This window comes from Balaenoptera acutorostrata, chromosome 9 (assembly GCF_949987535.1).
Source record: "Balaenoptera acutorostrata chromosome 9, mBalAcu1.1, whole genome shotgun sequence".
NCBI classification, from domain to species: Eukaryota; Metazoa; Chordata; class Mammalia; order Artiodactyla; family Balaenopteridae; genus Balaenoptera; species Balaenoptera acutorostrata.
The window spans coordinates 89,901,580-89,929,472 of NC_080072.1; the positions used below are offsets into that span (position 1 = coordinate 89,901,580).

Genomic DNA, 27,893 nt, shown 5'->3' on the forward strand with positions numbered 1-27,893 from the left:
AGGGAGCAGTGGACACAGTGGGAGACCATGAAATATGAGGGCCTTTCCCAGGGATGCTCCTCACCGCTCCTCCCTGAACATCCTGCTTCCCTAACAAGGTAGCTTTTAAGGGCAGAAATACAGCATGACTGGCTCAGTTTGATAAACGCTTGTGGAACATCTTCTACGTGTAAGACTGTGTCGACCGTGTGCAGGCGAGATGGTTCCCCTGGGAGTTTATAGTTTACCTGGGGAGGTACACCGCAGTTCAGAGAGGTGCTGTTGGGGCATCAGAGGGAGGGGTTAGTTCCAGGAGGCTAGGGTGAGAGGGACTAAGGAAGACTCCAAGAGGAGATGACATCTGAAGGTCACACTGGTGCTAGTATGGGAGGTGGATGAAGGGAGGGAACGTTGGAGGCATACAGACAAGTTGGGAGGCTATTCTGCTTGACTAGATGAGAGGTGATGAGGGAGTGAACTCAGCTGCAAAGGATGGATGGACTCAGGAGGCACATTTTTGCAGAGAAAGGTCAGGCCAAAGTTTAGATCCCAGAAGCCCGCAGCTTTCCCCAGTGACCTGTATCAAGCTTTTAAATTTTTTCCTTTGCTGTGCTAGCAGTGCAGTACTAATCATTTTATTGTTTGCTTTCTCTGGCTGGGCTGGTCCCTAAACCAGCAGCTTTCACAAGTTGAGCAGCACTTGCTAGAGAGACGAGACCCTACGCTTATCTCGTTGTACGTCCTGTTCTCCTGTGGGTCCCTGGTGCAGCTTCATTTCCCATTTGCCCACTGAGCACACCTCTGGTGTAGGTGGAGGGAAGGAGAAGGCTATTGGGGAACGCCTTCACAGGTTTTCAATTTCCCATAAATTGTACTAATTTCCCCTAAACTGGCATTCTTTTCATGACCAAATGCTGAGAAAAAAAAGAAATCAGTTGGTTTAAGAACTGAAGAGGTACAGTTACTTGAAGGTATGCAAAGTATAGTGAAAAGAGCATGGGGTCAGAAGACATGTGCATTTAATCCTGGTTACTTGCTGGTGGTTCTTCTCTATTCCCAAATTTCCGTATCAGTAAAACAGAGATGATAATATTTTACATACTTTATGGGAATGTTGTAAGGATTAAATGAGAGCTGAAATATGAAAGTGTTTTTAAACTCTAAAGTATTATATAAATGTCAGGCCTTCCAATTAATTAGCAGGCTGCCTGAAGTTCCAAAGTTATGCTGATTTTCTTTACATTTCTCTTCCTCAGCATTTCCTAGTATATACTGACCTAACTGCAAAAACAGCAGGATCCTACAGCCCCATCTGCCACAGCAATTTGTAAGCGTCAGCATTGTGACATCTCCTGTTGCTGACTTCGGGCAAGTTGGACTGTACTGTCAGAGGCTGTGTGCCTCAGAGATACCACTCTGAGGCGGTGCATATGAAAGGCTCTTGGGAGCTTGACCCTGGAATGCCTTTGAGCCTATTGAATGGGGCTGTTAATGTTTCCTCTGTCTTCTTGAAACAATGGTTTTTGTACTTTAGCAATTTATATAACAAGGAGAAAGAATGGTACTATCCACATGTAATAGTCAGTCACTCATGTCTTAGACCCTAGATCAGGTGGGGCTGCAGGCCTACCTGTTTATTATCTAGCTCTTCCTGAGGAAAGGAGGTTTTCATAAGCCTGTGACATACCACCACATGATCTTTTTAGAAATGTAAGCAGGTTAGTTTCTCAAATGTTGAAGCCCCTAAAATTTTTTTCCAGGTTTTTTTTTCATTTTATTGTGTTAATTAAATTAAATTAATTTTTATTGGAGTATAGTTGATTTACAATGTTGTGTTACTTTCTGCTGTACAGCAAAGTGAATCAGTTATATCCACTCTTTTTTAGATTCTATTCCCATACAGGTCATTACAGAGAGTATTGAGTAGAGTTACCTGTGCTATACAGTAGGTTCTTTTTTTTTTTTTTTTTTTTTTTTATGGCTGTGTTGGGTCTTCATTTCTGTGCAAGGGCTTTCTCTAGTTGTGGCAAGCGGGGGCCACTCTTCATCGCGGTGCGCCGGCCTCTCACTGTCGCGGCCTCTCTTGTTGCGGAGCACAGGCTCCAGACGCACAGGCTCAGTAATTGTGGCTCACGGGCCCAGTTGCTCCGCGGCATGTGGGATCTTCCCAGACCAGGGCTCGAACCCGTGTCCCGTGCATTGGCAGGCAGATTCTCAACCACTGCGCCACCAGGGAAGCCCCTTTTTTTTTTTTTTAAGCATCTTTATTGGAGTATAATTGCTTTACAATGTTGTGTTAGTTTCTACTGTATAACAAAGTGAATCAGCTATACGTATGCATATTTCCCCATATCTCCTCCCTCTTGCGCCTCCCTCCCACCTTGCCTATCCCACCCCTCTAAGGTGGTCACAAAGCACCGAGCTGATCTCCCTGTGCTATGCAGCTGCTTCCCACTAGCACCCTGAGGAAACCATAATTCAAAAACAGATATATACCACAGTGTTCATTGCAGCACTATTTACAGTAGCCAGGACATGGGAGCAACCCTGAGTGCCCATCGACAGATGAATGGATAAAGATGTGGCACATATATACAATGGAATATTACTCAGCCATAAAAAGAAACGAAATTGAGTTACTTGTAGTGAGGTGGATGGACCTCGAGTCTGTCATACAGAGTGAAGTAAGTCAGAAAGAGAAAGACAAATACCATATGCTAACACGTATATATGGAATCAAAAAAAATGGTTCTGATGAACCTAGGGCCCAGACAGGAATAAAGATGCAGACATAGAGAATGGACTTGAGGACATGGGGCGGAGTAAGGGTAAGCTGGGACGAAGTGAGAGTAGCATTGACATATATACAGTACCAAATGTAAAGTAGGTTCTTATTAGTTATCTATTTTATATATAGTAGTGTATATATGTCAATCCTGAATCTCCCAATCCATCTCTCCACTACCCCCTTTCTCCCTTGGTAACCATAAGTTTGTTTTCTACATCTGTGTAAGTCCCTAAAATTTAAATCTGCTTTCTTTAGAGTTCACTTGGAGATCATTTTTTCTTTCTTCCTTTATCCATCTATCTGTCTATCTAAATGACATCCATCTAATCAGCAGATATTTTTTGAACACTGCCAGGAACTGTGATGGAGCTTAAGTATATGGTGGTGAACAGAACACACAAATTCCCTGTCCTCTTGTACCCTACAGTATAATGGGGAGGCTGGCATTAAACAAATAACCATACAGATCAATCTGGAATTACAACCGATGTTAAGTACTTTAAGAGAAGAGTACAGGGTGCTGGGAGAGAAGGAGTCAGCAGCAGGATGTCCCTGGAGTCTTCTTTTATGTCCTGAAGCCAGCTGGTTAAGCAGGTTTGGAAATCAGAAAATAGTTATTGAATAGCTATTAATGTCCTTGTCACAGAGCTAGATTATTTAAGGGGTACAAGAGAAGCAATTAGACACAGATTTTTACCCTTGAATAATTTACAGCTTTTATAGTTACATATACAAAAACACCTTGAAAGACCATAGGTGGTGCCAGGTTGTGTGCTAGAACTGTGGAGGTTAGAGTGTACTAACCTCCTGCAGCCTGTGAAGGCTTCCTGAAGGAGGTGGTGCTTGAGCTGAGGCTTAAAGGAAAAAGAGGATTTGTACCAGTGATAGAGAGGGTAGAATCACGTCTGTAATTCAAGGAGAAGAAAGCATGAGCACAGGTGTAAAAATAAAAAGAAGCCTGTTGGATGAGGGGCCTGAGGGTCCATAAAGAAAAGTTTAGGGAATTCCCTGGTGGTCCAGTGGTTAGGACTCGGCGCTTTCACTGCCATGGCCCAGGTTCGATCCCAGTTGGGGACCTGAGATCTCGCAAGCCACGAGGCACGGCCAAAAAAAAAAAAAGAAAAAAAGAAAAGTTTAATTTACCTCTTTGATTTAAATTTGCTTTTAGTTAAAGTGATCCATAATATATCATCCAAATCAGAACACTTTTAAAAGTGAAAGGGGCCCTGCCCTGGGTGAATTGAGATAGGTGGTCATCCTGTTGTAATGTGGCCAGGGTACAAGAGCTTATTCCAAAAAGCAGGATGGGAGAATGGAGCACATAGATGTAGTTCCTTTGCCCCACAGTCCATATTTACCATGTGGATCTGCCCATAGTTTACTTATTTGATAATCTGTGGACCTTTCTTGGTGCTGTAGCGTGGATTGGGTCTTAGCTCTCTGAAAGGGAAGCGATGAGTCTAGTTTGAAGACAGTACCAGCACATAAAAAAATTGCACTCTGAGTGTATGCCAGTGGAGACTCAACCCCAGGGGGAGGCAGCCTAAACCTATTAGGACAATATTGTGACTGGTGCAAATTTAGGAATTCTATACACCTATGAATATGTGAAGAGGCGTGTTTTCTGTTGAACTTGTTGGAAGATAAGCAAGGCCCTTACTGTTGGACTATTGGAGAAGGACTCACAAATAGGGCTGAATGTTGTTAGCCCGTCTGGGAGAACAGCATCCCAGATGCCCATCCACTCTTTTCCTGTTAGGCTTCTGCTCTGCTTTATCAAAGGACTGGAGACCCCAGATCCCATTAGTCTGAGAGAAGATCCAGGCATAAAATCTTGATAACCATCTTCTTGTCTCCCCTTGCACATAGCTGGTACCAGAGCTGCAGCTTCCTCTCCCTACGTTTGCTATGTCTGTGTCTGGCTAATATTATTAAGGTTTATCAAACTTCCAAGGTATGGGGGCTAAACTAGTTGAAATATCACTTTTTAAACCAGACACATTTGTTACTCTGTGGACATCTCATACAACAAAGTTTCTAAAATGAGAGGATTTTTTCTTTCTTTCTTTGAAGCATGGTATAATGGCTACTTGTGTAAAATAGCTGGACAAGTGGGTGGATGTAATGCTTACTTTGAGATTCCCCAGAGAGGAGTGAAGGGAGACTGTTGCAATAACTTGCCAGCTCAATGGTGGGTTCCTTTCTAAGTGTGGTGAGAATATTTGGCTGAGGGAGTCTGGTGGGAAATGCCTCTCCAGGATGTTGGAGTTGGCCTCCTGAGCAACAGAGCCTGTTTGTAGCTTTAGAAACAAATTGGGAGGCCCTGCCAGTGCTTCGCACAGCCACTTTCCACCCACTCTTTCCTCCTTCATTATAGGTCCCTTTTGTTTTGCTTGCTTTGCTTTCACCTTTGGTTTTTGGATTGTGATATTTTCTTCTTCCCCATTTTGGAGCATATTAGCCTCATCCAGCTGAATTTTAGGCTTTGCCTGACTAAGGCTGTGAGATAATTTGGGGAGACTTAAATAGGACAGGATTTCAAAGCCCTGCCAAATTTATGATTACAGGTAGATGCAAGCAAAGAGTTAGAACTTCACATCTTCAGCTAGTATGGTAGGAGAGGGGCCTTTTCTAGTCAGAGGATTTCTATAGAGCAAGGTGGGGATTGTGGTGATAGCATCTGCAGCTTGTGTTCTTTCAGTGCCCAGCACAGGATTCTCATGGAGTTTTTTTTTACTGAGACTATTACTCTCCTTTTAACATCCGAGAAGAAGTGAATCCAGCAGCTGTGAGGCCTGAAGGGTACATGGCACCTGTATCCATTTTGGTTCTGTGTCGTAGTCTAGTTCATGGCAGCCATCGTGTCCCCAGCCCTAACCCCAGCGTAAGCAGAACAGTTTATTTCTGGAAGATAAGAAGACCACTGGAAAACCACTGTAAAGTGAAAATTAATTGGGAACTCTTGTTCCAGTTATTGCTGTGTAACAGATCATCCCAAACTTAATGGTAGAAAAGGACAACAGTGATTTATTATTGTTTTCTCTCATGGGTCTGTGGACTGACTGGGCTCAGCTCGGCAGTTCTTCAGCTCCTCCGGATTCTTATACATGGGCCATCAGATGGTGGTGGGGACTGGAGGCATCGCAAAGGCTTTCCCACGTGTCTAGCCATTGATGCTGGCTGTTGGTTAGCTCTCAGCTGGGGCTGTTGGCCAGAACACCTACAAGTGGCTTCTCCATGTGGCCTGTGCTTCCTCTCAGAACGGTGGCTGGCTTTCAGGAGCTAGGATCTCAAGAGCTATATAGTTTTTTATGACCTAGCCTTGGAATTCACACAGTATCACTCCCACATCATTCTGTTCACTGAAAGCAAGGCACTCCAATAGCCCATGTTCAAGGGGGAAAGGAATTAGACTTCCCGTATTGATGGGAGGGGTGTCAAAGAATTTATGGACATGTTTTAAAAACATCACAGCTCTTGATGCTGTTCTTCATCCAAATTAGATAATATTTGAAAAAAAAATTTTTTTTGAAGGAGATTTCTTGCAGAAGAGACCTGTGGCGCCCAAAATAGTCCAGCAGGCTGTTTCCATCTGCGGCTTCTTGCTACCCAGGTGGAAAGGGAGACTACACCCCCTGGCAGAATTTGGCTTTAGGCCAACAGTTTGACATGCTTCAGATGGCATTCAGATCCTTTGGGTGGAATTAGTTCTCCCTCCCAAGCAGCGATTGAAGTGCTCTTGTCTTTTCCCTACACGTCAGTCACAGTGGTGCCCTCAGCTCCTTCATCTCTGCCAAGAGTACTGAGAAACTGTAAGGAAGAAGCGATCCGAGTTTCTGTACTTTTGTAATTCTTTATCACCTTGTTATTCTCTTATACTTTCTGTTTCTTTACCAGTTTGGGGGCTGTCCTTTTTTTCTTCTCCCCAGCTGCTCTCCTGAGACCCTTTGTCTGGCAGGACTACTACCTCAGGCTAGATTTGGCTTCAGAACGCACTGGTGTTTTGCTCACTGTATTCTTCAACTGCTTAATCATTATCGTTTTGTTTTTCTGAAGCTCAGAGAGTCTGCTTTCCATTGTTGTCAAGTTAGTTCTCCAGAAAGAGACTTGTCTGTTCTCCAGGTCCATGCTATAGAGCCTCTCAGGCTTGAAGAGTATATACATACAGTGTCTTAGAACTGCCACCACTTTTAGCTAGCTTAGACCAAGCAGCTGGCATCATCAGAGGTGCTTGTTCTAGGTTTCTCGTGAGTTAGAACAACATCTCTTGTTGAATCTCACAACTCCTAGCACATACTAGGGTCTCAGAAAATATTTATCAATTATTTGATGTATTTCATGCTCTTAAAACTGGATTTATGCCAAAGCAAGAAGGAAAAAAAAGGTGAAATAAGAATTTCTTCAGAAGTTTCTCATGCTCTTATTTGGTAAAATAAAGATTGTCGAGTAGCTGATTGGCTTCTATTTCCTGTCTCCTGGAATGCTCCTTCTTTGGACCCAGGTACCACCCCTTAAGGAAGTCCAAAGGCTGTGTGGAGAGAGGAGCCCACATAAAGGAGGACTGAAGGCCTGTAGATCTAGCTGAACTTGCAGCCCATGGCTGGCCGTGAACATTCCAGCCAAAGCCCAGTGAAACAGAAAACCCATCAGTCAGCCACAGATTTGGGAGAAATAATAAATTGTTTTTTTAAGCTAAAAAAGAAGAGAAAAGATTGTTGAGTTATTTTAAAGTAAGCTCATTATTTCCTGTCTCTAAAACTTGCCAGAATCATCCACCTGTCGTGACCTCCAGTGCTACTTACTGCCTGTCCAGAGAAGTAGCTCAAATGAGGGTCCAAAGAGTAGGAACAGAAACCTTCTTGAACACTGTTTAGTGTCTTCTCCACAGGAATGGTGGATGGAGCACGTAATCCCTTCACTCCTAAGTAGCTATCAGATGGAAAAAGGCTGGTCAAGAGCATTTCTCCATCAACCTTGGTGGGACTGAACGTCAGAAAATGACCGCTTGCTTAATACCAATTCTTTCTCAATTCCCGCATTCTGAATATTGGTGAAAGGTGACTGGTCAAGAGGTTATGCTGTTATGTCAGATGATTGGCCAAGGCCACAAAGCAGTGAAATGATTCACTCCGTACACCAGTCTTGTGGTGATGTGATTCGTTTGTTCCTCAGCAGACTTCCAAGTCATGACACAGTGTGGATCTTTGGAGGTTGCTACCAAAGAGTCAAAACTGTGAATGTATTCATTGAATGCTCAGGGTCTGTGGACATGCCCACTGAAAACAGTGTCATTCTGATCACATGGGTAATGATGATTTAGTAAATTTTGTGGAAACTGAAACCTGGAGAGGTTTCTTTCTTTCTTTTTTCCTTTTTTTTGCTGTGTTGGGTCTTCGTTGCTGTGTGTGGGCTTCTCATCGCGGTGGCTCCTCTTTTTTTTTTTTAATTTTTATTTTATTTATTTTTGGCTGTGTTGGGTCTTCATTTCTGTGCGAGGGCTCTCTCTAGTTGCGGCAAGTGGGGGCCACTCTTCACCGCGGTGCGCTGGCCTCTCACTGTCACGGCCTCCCTTGTTGCGGAGCACAGGCTCCAGATGCGCAGGCTCAGTAGCTGTGGCTCACGGGCCTAGTTGCTCCGTGGTATGTGAGATCTTCCCAGACCAGGGCTCGAACTCATGTCCTCTGCATTAGCAGGCAGATTCTCAACCGCTGCACCACCAGGGAAGCCCCCGCGGTGGCTCCTCTTGTTGCAGAGCACAGGCTCTAGGCACCTGGGCTTCAGTAGTTGCGGCACGTGGGCCCTAGAGTGCGCAGGCTTCAGTAGTTGCAGCGTGTGGGCTTAGTTGTGGCACATGGGCTCTAGGGCACACGGGCTTCAGTAGTTGTGGCGCACGGGCTCAGTAGTTGTGGCTCACGGGCTCTAGAGCGCAGGCTCAGTAGTTGTGGCTCACGGGCTTAGTTGCTCCGCGGCATGTGGGATCTTCCCAGACCAGGGCTCAAACCCATGTCCCCTGCATTGCCAGGCGGATTCTCAACCACTGTGCCACCAGGGAAGTCCCTGGAGAGGTTTCTTGACCTTTTGCATTAATATTCTCTTTGCTAGGTAAGAAATGGGAGGGTGCAAGTAGTTCTGTGTTGCTGGGGCATAAAGTGAGAGGCTGGAGGGGAGGAAAACAAGGCAATAAAGGAAGTAGGAACCAGAAGATGATACGAAACATAGAGTGTGAGAGTAATCTGATCAGCTCCATGAAGCCCTAGCAAGGACTGAGAAATGCAGGTCTGCAGAAATGCTTTGTACGGCCAGCACGATGCTTTAAAATGGATTTGAATGCTTTTTTCCACTTTGCCAGAGTCTTCAGCATTCTCTGTGGTTTTGTCTCTTGTCTCTCCTCTCCCTGTTCCTTCAGTCACTGTTGGTTCCCCTGGCTACTATTTTACTGACATTTAGGCCATTTGTGTTGTACAGGTGTGTCCTACAGGTGTTTCTCACCTACTTTTACCAGATTTTGTTTTTTAAACCCTTGATATGTGAAGCCTCCCTCCCCGCCAAAAAAAGATTAAAACTCTTTGGGGAAAAAAATATATTCTCTTTGCTGATATGGATGCCCTCCGCATCTCACTTGTGCTCTAAGATCCCAATGGCCACTGCAGCTTCCCCCTCCCCACGCACACACTGAAGACTCCTACTTTGCTCTGCCCCATCTGATGACTTTAGGACTGAATTGGTTGAGAAGAGACGAGACAGAAGAGCTTCATATTATTTTTGATATTTCCTTTTCCTTGTAGAAGATGAATATTGCCAGAAGCGAGGGAGATAAACTAGATGCTCTGATTTAAGAGTCAGGGTGTAGTCATTCATTCATTCACAGGATATTTATTGAGCACTTTCTGTGGCCCTGTTCTAAAAGCTGGAGTACAGCAGTTAGACAGGTAAAGTTCTGTCTTCAAGGGACTGATATTCTAGGGGAGAGTGAACATACAGCATGTAACTCCTGTGTCCATTTCTTTATTTTGGAGAAGTGATAAATGTCACCTCTGTCTTACTTACCATGAGAGTAATGTCTCCACCCCATTTCCTATTAGAGAATATTAAAGACCAGCCACATTTTTGCTGCATATCAGCTTTTTGAGCAGTTCTTAAACAGCTTGATATGAGACTGAAGACTGACTGTGACTAGGATTAAGTCTTGAGGGAATTCTGAGATCCTCTTCAGAACTGATGATTTCTCTGAAAGGCCAGTTCTGTTCTGAGGCTTGTGGAAGTCTGTCACTGAACTGTGAACTAAGTGCAAGAGAGAACAAGAAACAAAGACAAAAAGAGAGGGAACTAGCTTTAAAAAGAAAGAGAACTGGCAGTGAGCTCAGACTACAGGTTTACATGGATAGTAATGTTTGGATGGATGGATGGATGGGTGGGTGGGTGGGTGGATGGGTGGAGAGATAGAGAGATAGATAAAAATAAAAGAGAAAACCTGAGTACTCGGACGTTTTCTTTTTAAAACGAAAAATTGGCCCAGCGTTTCCATTGTGTCTGTTGAACTGGTGACATCAGGGACTGGCAGCCAGTCTTCCACTGACGTCAGCAAGAGCAGATTGCAATCTCCACAGCGGAGTGCTCCCCAGCCCTGATAAGTAGGGCTGGTAATTGAATGAGAAAACATTCTGAGCGATCAGCTAATTATGCTCTTCAGGCAATGGCTTTGTTCACGTCTGTTTCATCCTTGAATTGCCTGAGTGACTTTCTCACTGGGAGGGGAAGTACTTCAGTGTCCACGATAGAGGCACGTATTTTACGTCTACCTCAATTATGCTGCCTGTGCTTCCCTAGGGCAGTACTTTGGCATTTCACGTTATTACAGACATTGTATGAGTTTTGATCGGCATTAGTTTTGTTCTGATTTGTGATTCAGTCTGATCTTTGTTTCCACGTGTCTGAATGTGTGCACATGCATGTTATTCCAATGCTCTATTCTTTCACAAGGCAAATAACCAATTTGATTCCCCTTCTTCCAGCAATCATACAGTATAACAATTTGAAAGGCCCTAGTCATGCTTAACATATTAAAGCTACTGATGGGAAAGAAATTAATCTAGAACAGCAGCTATAGTATTAGAAATGAAGGATTCACGTCAACTTGGTCTTCTGGTTTAAAAAAAAAAAATCACAGAATCTTCCCGTCCCAGCTCAGAAGTGTATGTGTTGATTGTTTACTCACTTCATCCACTGGAAGAAATTAGTGGCTTTAGGTGTTAAAGATAGATAATGCTATTAAAAATCATAAGCAAAATCTGCAGGAGAAAAGAAGGTTCATCTTCTAGTAAGGATTTTTCCAGTACCAACCACTGATGATAAATTTTACTTAACTTCTCCTTACATTTAGTTCCCACCTCTTATATAGTTTTGTGTTCAGGCTTAACTAGAAATGCCTCCTTGCTTCCTGAACACATTGTCTAGAATTTGATGCCGAATTTCTTATGCTTGTACACTGAGGAAGCATGGGAGAATCCCAGTGCTTCTTGGGTCTCTTGGGACAAACACATGCTTGTCCTTAGCAAGATGGTTATTGCAAACCACACATTCAGTGGGACTTTGAAATCCTCATTGAGACTAGGAAAGAACTTGTAATTTTGAGGAACTTGAAAGGAGGCTGGTGTGGTGAGAGTGTAGTGGGCAAGGAAGAAAATGGCACAAGGTGAGGTGAGACAGGTAAGTGAGGGCTAGATCTCCTATGGCTTTGTAGATCGTATGAGTTTGGATTTTATTCAAGCCAGTCTCCAGTTGTTGCTGAGTGGACAGAGCATTTAACCTGAGTTGCCTATAGATTTGGTTATGGATGGGCAAGTTGCTTTTTTCTGCCTAGTGTACCTTGGAATGTTGGATGGACAAAATGGAATAATGTATAGTAAATGCTTCTTCCACACCTATGCAACCCTCAGTGTTTGTTCTCTCTTCTGAATATGTGTATTAGCACTTTGAACTTCTGTATCAGCTATTTAGTATTTAGTGTATGCTACATTATGGTTACGTCGTTCATACTCTGTTTCTTCCAACTATAGATTATTAGCTCTTTGAGAACAGAGGCTTCAGGGCTAGCACACAAAGCTCTACACGTAGTAAGCACATAGGGGTTTTTTGTTTGTTCATTTTAAGGATTTGAAGTTTCCTTTATTTAAAACTTTGTCTACTTTTTTTTTTTTAATTTTTATTTATTTATTTATTTAGTTTTGGCTGTGTTGGGTCTTCGTTTCTGTGCAAGGGCTTTCTCTAGTTGCGGCAAGTGGGGGCCACTCTTCATCGCGGTGCACGGGCCCCTATCGCGGCCTCTCTTGTTGCAGAGCACAGGCTCCAGACGCGCAGACTCAGTAGTTGTGGCTCACAGGCCTAATTGCTCCACAGCACGTGGGATCTTCCCAGACCAGGGCTCGAACCCATGTCCCCTGCATTGGCAGGCAGATTCTCAACCACTGCGCCACCAGGGAAGCCCTGTTTTGTTTTTTTTTTAGTAAATGTATTTATTTATTTTTTTTATTTTTGGCTGCGTTGGGTCTTCGTTGCTACACGCGGGCTTTCTCTAGTTGCAGTGAGCGGGGGCTACTCTTCTTTGCGGTGCGCGGGCTTCTCATTGTGGTGGCTTCTCTTGTTGCGGAGCACGGGCTCTAGGTGCATGGACTTCAGTAGTTGTGGCACACGGGCTTCAGTAGTTGTGACTCGCAGGCTGTAGAGCGCAGGCTGAGTAGTTGTGGCGCACGGGCTTAGTTGCTCCGCGGCACGTGGGATCTTCCCAGACCAGGGCCCAAACCCGTGTCCCCTGCATTGGCCGGCATATTCTTAACCACTGCGCCACCAGGGAAGTTCCTGTCTACTGGTTTTTAAAAATTATTACAAGTAATATATTTCATGTACTTTTGTATATGTTTGAAATTTTCTATTGTAACAAATGGAAAACAAAGTAGGTTGTTAAAAAAAAGCAATATGGTGCAAAGTACAAAATAAAAATCATCTGCTATATCATAGGGACTGCATGCATAATTTTTGTTTTAATTGGTATTGTTAAAATTGCCTTTCCAAATGGCTCTTACAGGTTTCCACTTTTACTGGCAATATCAGTTTCCTAATTTCTCGCCGGTGTTTGATACTGTCAGACTTTTCAACTTTTGCAAACCTGATTATTGAAAAATTGTATCTAGATTTACATTTCCCCAATTACTAGTAAAATTGGACATTATTTCATATGGTTATTGACCATTTACATTTCTTTTCTCTGTTTATGTCCTTTGTCATTTTTTCCTTTTGAGTTGTTTGTCTTAGTGAATGCAGGAATACTTTATATATTCTAGGTACTCTTCCTCTGTTAATTGTATGGTAAATATTTTGTCCCAATCTCTTTTATTTTTTTACCTTTGTTTCAGCTTGCCTTTTGCATTCAACAGTAAAGCATAGTGGCCCTTCTTCCATTTTAGGGAGGTCAGTATTTTTGATGATGATTATGTCCCATGTATAGCCCAAGATAGTTTTCTGAAATGATCTTTTAGAATGAACTCCTTGGCATGACCTATCAGCCTAAAAATAGTCATCACCATTTGCTGTCTTGGCCCAATAGACCCCTTTTGTTTTCATATATTTTAGTTATTTTAAAAATAACTTATAAGAATAATGAAAGGATAGTTAAAAAAACTTCATTTGAAATTTTAATAATAATATAAATGTAGCAACCCCAATCTTTATTCCATATTCTCCTGGTTTTGAATATACACACCTGAAATGGGCACCTCTGAACTCAACTAACTACTCATCAACTGTCATGCATGAACCTGGAATATATACATCTTGAAAATACTGGTTCCAGACTTCAGATACATCTCTAATAGGTTCTAGCTTGTTACTTCTGGTTCTTCCTGCATTTGTATTATCAAAATGCAAAACTTGAAGAATTTTTGGAAACCTTAAATGGCTCATAATTTTGTTGAAGAGAAGACAACTATCTTCTTTGCTCCATAATTTAAACACTTTCATCTTTAGATTTATAAACATCAATCAAAATGATCAATTTTTTGAATTTTTTATTTCTTTATCTGTATCCTTCTAGTCACTTTTGTATATTAACCTGCCCTCAGCATTTGTCCCCTCATGAACTGTATTAAATAGAATTTGGCACACAGACCGCATAAAAGATAAAAGAATGTAGTCATATGCCCTTTTAGCATAACAGGATAGTCCAAGTTCTTGTTGCAAAATATTGCATGATGAAGTCGTAGGGGAGCAAAACTTTTCCTTCTACCCTTCTAGGTTCTTTTGGTTGGCCTAATAATCATATTGATGTAAGATAGATTTACAAGAGAAAAACCAATTTAATTTCATATGTACAGGAGCCCCATAAAAATAAGAGACCCAAAGACAAGCCTCAGGCAGTTGAGGCTTATATGCCATCCTGAGCTAAGGAACAGGATAGAGGCCTGGGGCTTTGGAGGGGAGGAGGGTCATTCACAGGACAGTAAGAAGGGCAGATGTTTTCCCTGCCACACAGATATGTCATTCAGATAAAAAATTATCTCTGGTAATACCTCTCTCTCTGAGCCAGCTTCCCTATCTAGATTCTTTTAGGTAGTTAAGGGGGAGGGAGAAAGTTCTTCCTGTGTCTCTTGGGCCTTATCTTAACTCAAAATAATCTGCATGCTAAAGCTGTACACTTTGGGGAGGCTCATTCTGAATCCCTCCAAAGTCCTTCCTGTTGAATGACTAACTGAATGAGAACACCTATTTCCTTTTTGTTCTTAGAAATATACTGTTCACTCATCATTTCTTGAGTTAGAAAATTTGTCTAGTATGTGGTCATCTAAAGACTCATAGTCTGAAATTTTGCCTTTTTGATAAATGTTACCATCATCATTAGAGTCTTAAGTGCTGCTATTTGTCTCTTTGCATTCATCCTCTGATTTGTCTAATTGTGAAATGTCTTCCTCTGTCAATTTTCTTCTCATTGGCATTATGGACAGAAAATTTTAAAATTCTGAACTCTCAGCTGTGCTCAATTAAAGCTAAGTGCAGACTACAAAGATAGTGTCTCAAGTCTTTTGTACCTTATTGAAAGATGACGCATACTTTGGACAGTGCAGTGAGAAAATTGAAGGATAATGTAATTGAATCACTTTTGCATCATCCTTTTTGGGGATTTCATCACTCTTCCTTTCTCTTATCATTTGTCTTTTTTTTTAAAGCATAGTTGTAAATAATCCATGATGTAGGAAAAAAAAAAAGACCACTAATATTCAATAATATAGCTTAAATTTATAAAAGCTTGTGCTGGACCCATATGGTAGTTACAAGATAGAATGAGTTTTACTCTATTTTTGATAATAAGTATAATTTCCCTTTGTTGTTCGGAAGACTCTAAGAAGAATAAAATTATGAAATAACAATCCTCCCAAGTAGTAAGGAATAGTTCCAAAAAGAAAGTAAAATTGGGCCCAATGGACCTAACGTTATACCAAGGACTGAGTTGACCGGAAATATATACTGACTGTATTAGTGAAGCTTTTAGTGTGGAGTCAACTGGAATGTTTAATTCGGTTTAGCCTTTCTTTACTACACTGAAGCCTGCAGGAGTTTGCTCCAGCTTACAACTTTCTGTTCTGACCTTCCCCTTATCTGTGCAGCACGGACAGAAAGAATAAATTAACTTCTTTTTGACTGAGGTAGGTGCTTCCTCCTCCTGTTCATTCTGTTTGCAGGAGCCCTGCTTTATCTCGTGTGTCTCTCTTCTAAGCCTCTTTTCTCTATCAAAGCCCTTGAGCTGTTAGCTGTTGAAGTGAAGTGCATCTCTGTTGAGCACAGAGCACTGCCAGCATCCCAGTTGGGGAGAATCTCTAAGAGGTGTGTATGCCAAGCACGATATCATTGTGTGCAGGCATTGCAGGAGTCTGCCAAACTCAGGGGTAGGCTGCCAGTACAAATGCCACGTTGACATGACATTTACAAGTTGAGAGTCTGGAAAAGGACTGGCAGTGGAGCACCCTTCAGCTACCTCATTTAGGTTGGCAGTTGCAGGGCCAACTTTTGGTTTGTAGACTCAGAAACCATAGTCAAGAAGTAATACTTCGTATAGAATTTAAAACTATCACTGCCGCTTTTTCTAGTAAGTGATGAATCCTGTTAGCCTGTTCCTGGGATGCAGGATAATCCAGAGTGGTAAGAGTACAGAACCTGGAATCAAATCTGGATTTGAATGAGGGCTTTATCACTTACTGTGTAACCCTGCTCAAGTTACTTAATCTCTGTAAGTCTCATTTTCCCATCTATGAAATAGGGATAATATCACTTTCCTCATAGGGTTATCAGATGGATTAAATAATATCCTTAAAAGTGTAAGCACTTTTCCCAGTGCCTGTTCAATACTAGGTATTCAATAAATGTGAGGTATTTTTCACATTCTTTAGAAACTTGTGAGAAATTCAGGTTTTTAGCTGTTCCTATCTATATTTTAGTAAAAAGTAAAAAGATTCTCTCTTTGACTTAAGAATTGCCAGAACAGTACGCACAGGAAGCCCAGAACACAGTTTTCTCCAGCTCTCTAGGAAAACTTAGAGCCAGAGTCAGGATCATTTGAGCATTTTGGCATCTCTACAGTTTCTTAGGTACAGAAACCTTTGAGGTGTTAAGAATTTATTTCTGTAATAGCAGTCCTTTGATTGAATTGGAATTTTTCTATGGCAAATTCTAATGCAAAGTGCAGACCTAGAGCTATTCTGAAGGATATCCTGTGGCTTAATAGAGAGGCTATCATTTGGGTGCAGGTAAGAAGGTACTTGGTCTTGATTAAGTCTTTTATCAAGATCTAGTAGCTAAATAACAGACTTTTCTGTGCTGCTTGTATAAAATATAATCCTCACCATAGCGCTTCGTTTATTTCCTTTAATCATTTTCAATACATTAGTAAATTCTCTCAAATGATAAAATTCTGTCTTTTCTTTTTTCTCTTTTTTTTCAGATCTTCAAAGTTGTTGCGGGCATTCTATGTTCCCTTCCTGTCAGATCAGTATACAGTGTATGCAAACTACACCATCCTCAAACCCCGGAAAGGAAAGCAAATCAGGAAGAAAAATGGAGGTTAGCACCATGCCTGTGGCCCCAAAGGACAACCATCCTGTTAACTGGTAATTCCACTGACAGGACTCCCTCCAAGTTATCATTTGTAACATTTGTAATAAAAGCCGTCTGACAAGAATACTGGAATCTGGGCTCTTTGGGCTTTGTCAGAGTCAATCACATTCACTTCTTAATGTGTGTCTCTGTTCTGCATGTACACTTTGTGCAGCTAGGTGGAGAAAGGCCCTGAAGTCCGGGTAGATACATTGCTCCACATCTCATTGTTTTTCTTCTGTTCAATTATTTTACTAGACCGGAGAAGAGTAGAACCAGCTTTCAGGAAGAACTGAAAATCCCGGGACTGGATGTCTGTGTTGAACTGTTCTACACACTCTGGCTTGGCATCCAAGAACTAGCCTCCCTTGGGCCGTATGAGCTTCTCCACCAAAGCTCTTTGGCAGCTCCTAGCAGACCTTCTCGTTCCAATCCTAGTGCTGAAAACGAGCGCAGCCTAATTGCCAACCTACATGTCCTTCTCACCTCCAGCAAGACTAAGCTTTTCTAAAGCACGTCACAGGACCAGGACCCTGCCCTGGAGGTATCTCAGGAAAAAGGCAACCAGTTGAAGAACTGTGGCTTAATTTCGTTACATAGGATGCCTCTTGCTTTCATCTTATTTCCTTTACAACAAACTGTAACTATATGGGTTTGGGTTTTTGTTTGTTTGTTTTTTAAGTTTTAGCATGCTGTTTCTTGAATTCAAGACTTCCCTGTATAAAGGTATCAACAGACCAGACTATAACTGTACAGGACATACGTGGAGAAAATTAACTCTATCAGTTGGTAGATTTGGATGACATCACATTTTAAAATAATTTATTCTTAGGCCATTTCTGAGGAAATTAAGAATCTCCCTTTTTTAAACAACCCTAGTGCAAAAGACCAGTGTATGTTCATGGCACCTGTTTTTGAGTATGTCTATTGCAAAGCTCATCCTGCATGGGGCACCTCTAGTCAAATAGGCAATGATAAGGACTTAATTAAAACATAAGTATATACTTTACTTTGCTTTTACACACAGTATTTCATAGTTTACAAAGCACTTGCACATTATCTCATTTGATCCTCACAGTCATGACGTGAGGTAGACAAGGCAAGTGGTTTTATCCCCATTTTACAGATGAAGAAACTGAGACTATGGGGCAGGGGGCAGGGGGAGGTAAGGTGACTTGCCCAAGGCCACACAGCCAATAAGTAGTAGTGCTAGGACCAGAACCTGGGTTGCCTAACTTCTCATCCAGTGCTCGTCCCTACTCCTCACTTGACTATGAAAACATTACTTGAAAGAATGATGAGGTTGGCCAGAGACCTAATTGATAACGTAACTTTCTATTTTAAGGAAGAATTTTATCTGTGTTTCTGTGAGTTCTTCGGAGCCTCCAGTCTGCCTGTTGGTTAGACCATCATCGCGGTACTCTGGGATGCAGCCTGGCCTGTGGCAGGAAAGTAGTGCTCATGTTTGGAAGTCAAGCTCCTTTGCAGCCACACAGGATCCAATACCAGTTCCATTCCTATAGTCAATCTGGGGTCACATTACAGTGCCTTATTTCCCTAAGGGTGATTGTGTCTAGTATCTGCAAATAGGATGCATTCATTTTTCAGAGTTTCCATCTTTCATTTTTCAAAGAGAAGGGATTTTCAGTAGGAACTGATTCCAAGAGAGGAGAAGTGACAAGGGAAGAAATGGCTAGTTACCATATAAAGAGTCTTCTCATTTGGATCCCCTCTAAAGGAATATCTGGGGAGGGGTTGAAGAACTGTGAGTCAGTAGGTCTAGGTAACATAGAACAATGATAACTGGAGAGCGAAGATAAACTGGGGTCCCACTCGCTGCTTTAAAGATTTTTGTATTTAATTTTCAATACTTGATTACTGTTTCCCAAGGCAAATATTGGCATATGTGGTCTGACTATAGGATAGAGAATTTTTAGTGAAATATCTTGCCATACCTGCAGTAATAGTGCACTGTCCTTCACAGTGGCTAGAGCTCTTTTTTTTTTTTTTGCCAAGGTAAATGAGAGAGTACAGTAATGGAGGTCCATGGTGAGTGGCTTTTTTCTAATCAAAGTGGTACAGTGATGATCCATTTTATCATGTTGCATGTTAAAAAAAAAAAGCCTTCTGAGCAAGAACTTACTGTAATATAGCACAAAAAAGGTCATGATCAATCTAGGTATTCCTTGGGAATATCGGTTGCTATCCCTTTTAAAACCTGATCTCGGTTTGCTCTGTTGTATGAATTTTAGTGAGAGCACAGTAAATTGCAGAACACTCTGCCAAATTCGATAGGTAAGGGATATAAAAATGAATGTTTTTTGTCGTGAAGGTGTTTTTCACATGATATATAAACGCGTTAAAACATCTCCACCTCAGCAATACAGGGAGGTTAGCTTTGCCTGGGAAGAGAGTTTCAAAACACTTGGTGAGAGTAGCATTTCTCCTCCAGAGAATCAGTGTTCAGCATGAGCTGACCGCTCTGCTCACTGTAAAGTATCTCAGGTATGTTTTTCTCCACAGATTGTTGACTATCAAGGAATGAATGAAGGTCTACAGCTTATTGGTAACAACCTTTGATTACGGAGCTGAGCGAGGGAGTTGGGTGTATTGGCAATTCCAGGGCTCTCTGATCTCTAGATCTTAAGCAGCCTTGTCTGAACCCCAGATCTCACAACACTGAGTCCTATTACTGAACCAGTCTGTGTAGTAGCATCTGTTATCAAAGTATACCTGTCAACTGGTAGGTGTCATCTGATAAGAAAGACCACTCATTTTAATCTCTTGAGATTATAACAGAAAAGTGAAGCCCACACTCTTTATTACTGAATTCAAGTGTAGAAACTGATTCTCTGTTTTAAATCAAGGTGGTTCTTGATCCCAACCATTTATTTGGGTCATTTTTTCTAGTTTGGAGTTCTGGGAAAGAACCTTCAAAACCCCATGTAATTCTGCAGCATTAGGTCCGGATTGACCATTTGGGCAGAGCACAAATGGAAATCCTTTATTGTGTTTTGCATTTTGTGGGATTTATTGAAATAAAAATTCACCGTGATTGTGCTGTCTTCTGGCCAGTGTTGGGCAGCTCTGCTTTAAATTTCGTTAATTTTATTTTCTCTGAAGAGCAAAAAGAGGCACAGTTTAATCTTTGCCTCCATAGCCATATTAAGCTCATGTATTAATTCATTCTTAGGCTCCTACATTAAATGCCTTGGGTAAACAGATAAATGGACATGTGCTCAGCTGTAATTTTTTTGCAACAGAAAGATCTGACTTCCATATGGCATTGTTGGGTTTCAGAGGCTCTCTGGTGTTTTGATAAATCTAAATGAATGTTGCCTTTAATTTTTCCAGTATATAATCTATTTAACCGTGAGATTCATGCTGCAAGTGAAATCAGGAAGCACTACAGTGTTGAAGCAAGAGTATTGTTCAATTCATTTGTCTTCCTGATCCTTGTACTTTATTTCACATGTCAGTGTTTACATTACATACTGTATTTTCTGTGAAAGAAAAAGTTAAATAAATCTTGGCAGTTTGATTTTCCTTTTATTAAGTTGATATTTTCTCTTTTGCTTTTAGCTTTAAAATCTTTGGTGGCGATTGGAACCTGAAGGAGCTCAACTCCTTCCATCACCCCCACTTTCATCCTTCAGTGTATAGACCTGCCCTCTGTAGACCAAATAGCCCAGAATGTTTATTCTGAAAACTCTGGCAAGAAGCCATTGGAAAACCCAGTGAGGGTTAGTTTAATTTTGTGGAAAAACCAAGCACAGTGGGAACTACTCAGTGTGTCAACATTGTGCCTAAAAGAGAGTTTCTGGGTCCATGTTACGTTTTTGGATTAAGAATCTCTGGGCTTTGAGAGTCTTAATATTCATAGAAATGTGATCTAGTAATATCTAACATTTAGGTAATTTTCCACTTTGTCAGGGGTTGTCAGGAGCAATAAAACTTTTTTTGTGAATGAATTTCTAACATCATTCCTGTACCTTGCACCTTATAGCCAACAACTTCTAGTAATCATCTGGTTTAGTACCACTGGTTACCAGTTTTCTTTCCATAGGACCCAAAATGCCCGGGAAACTTGGTTTGATTATTTCTTCCAAGTTGTTTTAGAGAAGGATATTTTATTAATATAATTCCAGAAGGGAGAAGTCTACAGCCCTAATGAATTTCTTTTCCCCGCCTAGAAGGTCATCCTTCTCCCTGTTTATTTATCTTACTTTTAGGGCCAGCTTGAGTCTCCCTCTCTTTTATGAAGTCTTTCTAGACTTCAGACCCCTGTGATTACTTCCTGAACCCTCTTGAGTACCTAGTGTCTTTACTAATGACATAGAACCTTAACATGCAACCCTTGCAAACCTGTCTCTCAAGAATATTGTTGGCACGTCTGGGGGCAAAGACCATGTCACACTTCAAGACACCTGCAACAAAAATACAGCTGTTGCTTTCAACTTGGTCGATTTTAGGCCACAGAAAATAGAGCAAGTCATGAGCCCTATAGTAACTCAAAGGGCAATTTGGAAGATGTGAATGAGGCTAAATGCTATGTATATTTTAGGAATTCTGAAGGATACATGCTTTCACACAAAGGAGGATTCCTCAGAATACCTTCGAAAAAGAGATTGAATTTCCTTTATTGAATATTTTTATCATTACTTGGTTTTGGAGGGTCAGACAGCCCACAACACCTTCTGAATGAATTTGGAGCAGAAAGCCTCTCGTCCAGGTGTGAGGAGATGCTCGGTTCCTACCAGATACATGCCCTCCTAGGAAAAGGAAGTCTAACTGCAAGATGACTTCGTAGTGATACGTTCAAATTCAATAATATCAAGTAGTAAGTGGTTTTTTGCAGCTGAAAGCTGTTTTGGCTCTCTTCAGCCCTGGAGTTCACCACAGACCTGGCATTGAAACAAATTATAACCAACAGATTTGATAAATGAAATGAGAGACATTCAGATAAGGGATGTGAGAATACAGAATTGTAGTGAGACGACAGGCAGACTGGGAACTCCTATTGTAGCTCCTTAGAATAAACAGCTCGTGATTAACAGTTGGGTTAAATAGCATACCTAAGTATGAGCATTTCTTTAAAATATTTAAAGAAATCTTAAGGTATCTTTATAAAATACTTAAAGGTAGTAGGGGTTTTTGGTTTGTTTTTGCTTCTAGTTTCTGGGCTGCATGTTCTGCCTTGACATGCCTAGAGATAAGAGTGTAAATCGGGTGACTCTTGATGGTCCTATCAGCCAAAAGATTGTGTGAGATAAAAGTAACTTCTGCTGACAAGGGTTTCTTGCAGACCACAACCATGGATTCCAGCCATTTACTGCCTTAGGAGGATTATCTTTGACTTTTATTTGCCTGCAGAATCAGTATTCGGCAATTGGTGCCATTGGCCTGTAATTTGCCATTTTAACCCTCAAATTCCATGTTGCCAAATGAGAAGGGTATGGTTTCTGGTCTGTTTGCTAGGCTGCTTCAGCAGCATTATACTCAGTGCTGGAGAAGATGTGACCCACAGAGCAGTGATTCTCAACTGGAGCTCCACGAAAGAATCACCTGGGGACCCTTTAAAAATTGCCACTGTCTGCTTGGACCCACCCCCTTCCTCCCAGGGAATTCTGAGTTAGTGGCCCAAGATGGGCCTAGTCGTCATTATTTAAAAAAAAAAACAAAACTCCTTAGGTGATTTTTCTAATTACCCACTGCTATTGATATTAGAGACTGGAAAGCAAACAATCACATGAAAGATCAAAGATAATTAAGTCAGCAAAATGTTTGGTGTCTTTTTCCAATTAGAACCCCTGCTAACCCAGGCCTCTTCCCCTCCCCAGACCCTTTTCTCTGCTTTTTCTGCCCTATCAAACCTTACCTGTCCCATCTCTCATTCTCTCTGGGCCCCGCTTTCTGGGAAACAATTAACTAATGTGGTACTGAAGCACACTAATGGATGTTAATAATTTACTCTAGTTCCCTTCTCATTGATCCTCTCATCTCAGTACATTTGAATGATAACAATCTGGAAAAAAGGAATGACTAATTTTGGCAATTTCAGACCCATTCAAGTGCCATTTAATTTATTTATTATATGGGAGGAGAGAGTTTGAGCTGGCAGATCCAACCTTCAGGAAGACTGCCTGGCATTTTTCAAACCCTCTTGGCCTCCTCAGATAAGGGCCTGTGACTGTCTTGAATAGGAGAATGAAAAAAAAATGTGTGTGGGTATTAAGCCCTCCTGCTCAGGGCACACTGAGGGAGGCTGCTTTGTCGATCTTATATACTTATCTGTTTGTTTGCGACAAGTACAGTGAAGACTTCCCCTTTGTTATTCTGCCACTGGTCTTCGGAGCTTCTCTGGAGCTGCTGCTACCCGCCCCTCCCCCCCGCAGACATGAGAGCAAAGGTTAATCTCATTTTGAGAGAAATGACCTGATACGTGTTCACTCAACCAGCAAGAAAACACCATGTATCATTCAGGAATTGGTCTTGCTCCTTGTCTCCCTATTAACAATATGTCTCTAAGCCTCCTTGGTATTTCCTATAATATGTTCCCATTTTTTCTTGCCCGTGAAATATTTGTGGAGTTCTGTAGAAAAGGAGGCTGGCTTTACAGTGCTACATTTATAAAAGAATCTTGTGAATTAAAAAAAAAAACTCAGCCCCTTCCCCTTTCCTTGGGCTTTTTTCTATAATTGTGTTCCCAGAGTCTGTGATATTCTAAAAAATAGAACTCAGAGTTTAAATTTGTTGCCATGCTTTTTGGGTTTTGTTTTTGTTTTACTCCCAAGTATCACAGTTTCTGAAAACTCGAGGCAGCCTTGTCTGCAGTGCCCTAGTGTCCAGCAGAGGGCAGCCTGTTCTCACTAAAAATTTCAGCTCTCCTCTTCCTCCAGGAATCTAATTAGTTCCACTATTTGCTGTATCCTTGGTGTCAAAATTCCAGTGTAAACTGAAATATCTGAGTTGCATTTCTTTAGAATCTGTATACTTTAGAATTACGCTCCTATATTTCTATAATTACAAAATTTTCCTGGAGAAAACCGTGACCATAATTTGTGACAGCTGGATCATCACCGCTAACAGTGATTCCCTGGTTGGTAAATGATCCACAGGTCAATTCTTCCCAGTTAATTTTACCTCTGTTGACATGACCTTGATGGTATTCATAGGTAGTAAAAGATATGTGTTTGGTTGAGAGGGGGAAGCAGCTACTTTTAGGGGTAATTACCAGCCATTGACTCATTTTCAAGTTTCCAGACATGAGCAAAGCAGTCTTAACTTTTCCTCTGCTAACTTACTGATATCAAAGGCAACTCAAAGGCTATATGAATGTTCAGGGTTCTCCCCTCCATCAGATGCCAACACATTATCTACAGCACAGTAGCTCAACTTAAGGTAGAAGGGGCTGAGCCCCTATAAAGTAAACGGTCTGAGAATACCTTTGATTTCTCCTTATGTGTAGGTCGTGGGGTGAAAAGCAAACATTTGCAGAAGGAAGTAGAATTTGAATTTAAAAGTATAGGGTATCCACTTAGGCAGATTTAGGCCTTTAGGGACAGACAAGTTCACCTCTTTGATAAAGAAGGAAGATTTCCCTTCTTTATCCCATTTCTGAACTCAATCTTAGAACTATCTGGGGAATAGATTGAGGTTTGGGGTTTTTGTCATTTGGGGGGTTTCTTGTTTTCCTTTTATGTTTTTTTTACCCTCTAGATCATCAGATTTGCTCTGTGCAGAAATAATACGAGTAATAGCTAACAGTTATTAAGCATTTACTATATGTCAAGAAGGTTTCAAGTTGCTTCTTTTTCTCACATAATCCTCACAACAACCTTGTGAGCTCGGTAACTATTATCCTCTTTTTAAAGATGGGGAAATTGATACTCAGAGATATTAAATGGTTTGCCCAAGATCACCTGGGTAGAAAGTATTCAAACCCAAACAGTCTGTCTGGCTCCAGACCCTCTCTCGTAACCATGATCGTACCCTCCCTATTTCATGACCTCTTGTTTGGGTATTGTGCTCAGGTGTCTGGAATGGCTAGATGGGCAGAGATAAGAACAGGGTCTAGTCTTATTCATGTCACTTTTTCAACCACCTTCTTATTCTGCCTTCCATAATCAGAGGCCAGAGCTTGTCCTAGTAAGACAGAGTGTTCAGTCTTTGTAGGGGCTTTGCTTTTCTTTCTTTTTTTTAAAATAATTTTTATTTTATATTGTCGTATAGTTGACTTACAATTCTGTGTTAGTTTCAGGTGTACAGCAAAGTGAATCAGTTATACATACACATACATCCATTCTTTTTCAGATTCTTTTCCAATAGAAGTTATTACAGAGTATTGAGTAGAGTTCCCTGTGCTATACAGTAGGTCCTTGTCGATTATCTATTTTATATAGAGTAGTGTGTATCTTTTAATCCCAAATTCCTAATTTATCCCTCCCCCCACCTTTCCACTTTGGTAACCATAAGTTTGTTTCTGAAGTCTGAGTCTGTTTCTGTGTTGTATGTCTATTGCCATACCACCCTGAATATGCCCACTCTCATCTGTAGGGGATTTTCTAGAACACTGTGAGCCCTCAGCTAATTTTAATTTCACACAGCTAGATTAGAAAGGGAGCTGATTTCCTGAAGTCCTAGAAGTCAGTGGAAATTCTGGTTTCTGACTACAGTCCCAGCTGAATCTCTGCTGAGATGTGAATCGTGTGTCCAGGGGTCTTGGCACTGCTTCTTTCTTACTCCTGTGACCTTTTTCCTAACAGTTCTGTTGGGCAGATCAGAGAAAAAAAAAGGGGGGGCTTCCCTGGTGGTCCAGTGGTTAAGAATCTGCCTTCCAGTACAGGGGACGCAGGTTCGATCCCTGGTCAAGGAGCTAAGATTCCACATGCTGCAGGGCAACTAAGCCTGTGCGCCACTGCTACTGAGCCTGCACGCTCTAGAGCCTGTGCGCCACAACTAGAGAGAAGCCCGTGTGCCGCAGCAAAGATCCCGCCTACCGCAACTAAGACCCGATGCGGCCAAATAAATAAATAAATATTTTTTTTTGAATGGGAAAGAATACCATCTTCAGGGGACACCACAGGGAAAAGCTTTTAGGGGACCTGGAATATTTTAAGTAATCCCTGCTTTTGCTAAATCAAACCTCTGCCTAATTGGGGTCTGGGGACAGTATGCCCTGATGCTGGAAGCTACTTACGTTGGCTGGGTGTAGTACAATACATGGTGATGAGGGCTTACAAAAATAAGGGAGAAGGGAATCTGGACTCTACCCCGTGGACATAGCAGGGCTAGATAGGGAATAGCTGGCAGGAGGAGACTATTAATACACATGTATGGATGTCACTGGGGAAACCAACCAGGGGGAGGCAGAGTGCAGTCTACAGTGTGGTAACCAAGAGCCAGAAGGTGTGTTTGTTTGAATGCGTAATAATTTTTATGGTTCGGTATTCAAAAAGCTTAAATGCAATGTGATATTCCAGATTGGGTCCTGAAACAGAAAAAAAGACATTAGTGGAAAAATGGATGAAATTTGAGTAAAATCTGGACTTTAGTAAATAGTAAAAACGGAACAAACAAAAGGATAAATGGAAAAATTGAAAAATCTCCCATTTCTGTTTCCCAGATACCCATAATCAACCAATGTGGTTAGTCATGTGTGTTCTTCTAGAGATTTTTTTTTAATGCTTATACAAGCACATGTATGTGCATTCTATTTTATACAAATAGTAAGATACTATATACATTGCTCTGGCACTTGCTTTTTTTTTTTTAAATCTTAAGATATTTTGATATTAACTATTTAGGAGTAATCTATTAATTCTGAACATTTTCAGTTTAAATTACACTGTGTACCACAATTTCAATAACACTGTGTACCTTGCTTATTCACTTAACACTGTAACAAAGGTTTTTTTGGGGCTGTGTATAGCATCTGGCAAGATAACCAAGGGTCTGTTCTAAGAATGTTAGGGCCCATAATAGGACTCAGGGGCCTAAGACTTTTGAGAAAGGTCACCATGTCTGCTTGATCTCCAGATTTGTTGTATCTTAAATCTACCCTTGTGGTCAGGGGAAGTACTAATTCTGACTGCTGTTCTTCGGGAATTGGGGGCCGACAGACCTTGAACTTAGGTCTCCAGGTGTTCTCTTTATATGTTTGGTGTGGGCACCAGATTCAGTGATTCAGTGAGCCCCTGGAAATCAAAAACATAACTGCTAACAGTTGTGTCGTTCCTACCATTTACAAGGTACTTTACAGTATGGATCTTATTCCTCACAACAACCCCAAGAGAGAAGTAAGGTAAGATTTGTCCCTATCTTACCAATGAGAAAGCCTTCTGGAAGGCCTTGAGTCAGGTCTTCTGACTCTAAATCATGTAGATTTCATCATCCTTCCACATTGGTCCTCTTTGTTGCTAAAGCTCAGTTGATTGGAATGTTTTCTTTCCTGCTTCTGTTTCCTCAGTAGATGATAACTATTAATGGCTAATATCTGAGGGCTTACTCTTGTCAGGTACTAATCTAAGCACTCTGTGAATTATTTAATCTTAACCACATGCGGTAAGCTTTACAGCCCCACTCTACAGATGAAGAAACCAAGATTCAGAGAGGATAAGTTATTTGCCCAAAGTCACACATTAGTAATTGGTAGAGCTGGGATGTCAATCTAGGTCTTCCTGATTCCACTGTATACTCTCGTAACCACTGTATAGACTGCCCTGAATCAGAACTGTCTCATTTCTTTGATTTGTTCTTCCCAAGAATTCAAACAAAGTTTTGCTCTGGAAATCCAATTTTACCTACGGTGATAAGCTGTGGCACGAACGGAGGGGATAAAGCAAGGGACAGTGAGAATCCCTGATTATGAGTTCTATAGCTTCTTCTGAGGCACTGTGTGGGTCCAGGTAAAGTCTCTTTCTCTTTGTCAAGTATTCCCAGCCATAATATTGGGATTAAAATTTTGCCACAAAGTGGAAAAGAGAAAAAA

At 41.3% G+C, this 27,893-nt stretch overlaps 1 protein-coding gene across 8 annotated transcripts in view; it reads left to right on the plus strand.

The window, feature by feature from the left end:
- ALG9 (ALG9 alpha-1,2-mannosyltransferase) overlaps positions 1 to 20,455 on the plus strand; it is a 96,538-nt gene extending 76,083 nt beyond the window's left edge. For 7 of the 8 annotated variants that reach the window (XM_007172964.2, XM_057552461.1, XM_057552464.1 and 4 more), the window contains 2 exons: positions 16,752 to 16,870; positions 17,162 to 20,455. In XM_007172964.2, the coding sequence (XP_007173026.2) occupies positions 16,752 to 16,870; positions 17,162 to 17,199 (157 nt within the window). In that variant the 3' untranslated portion in view covers positions 17,200 to 20,455. Of the gene's footprint in view, positions 1 to 16,751; positions 16,918 to 17,161 lie in introns of all 8 variants that reach the window. The other variant, XM_007172965.2, reaches the window with a different exon arrangement.
- Positions 20,456 to 27,893: the final 7,438 nt, after the last annotated feature.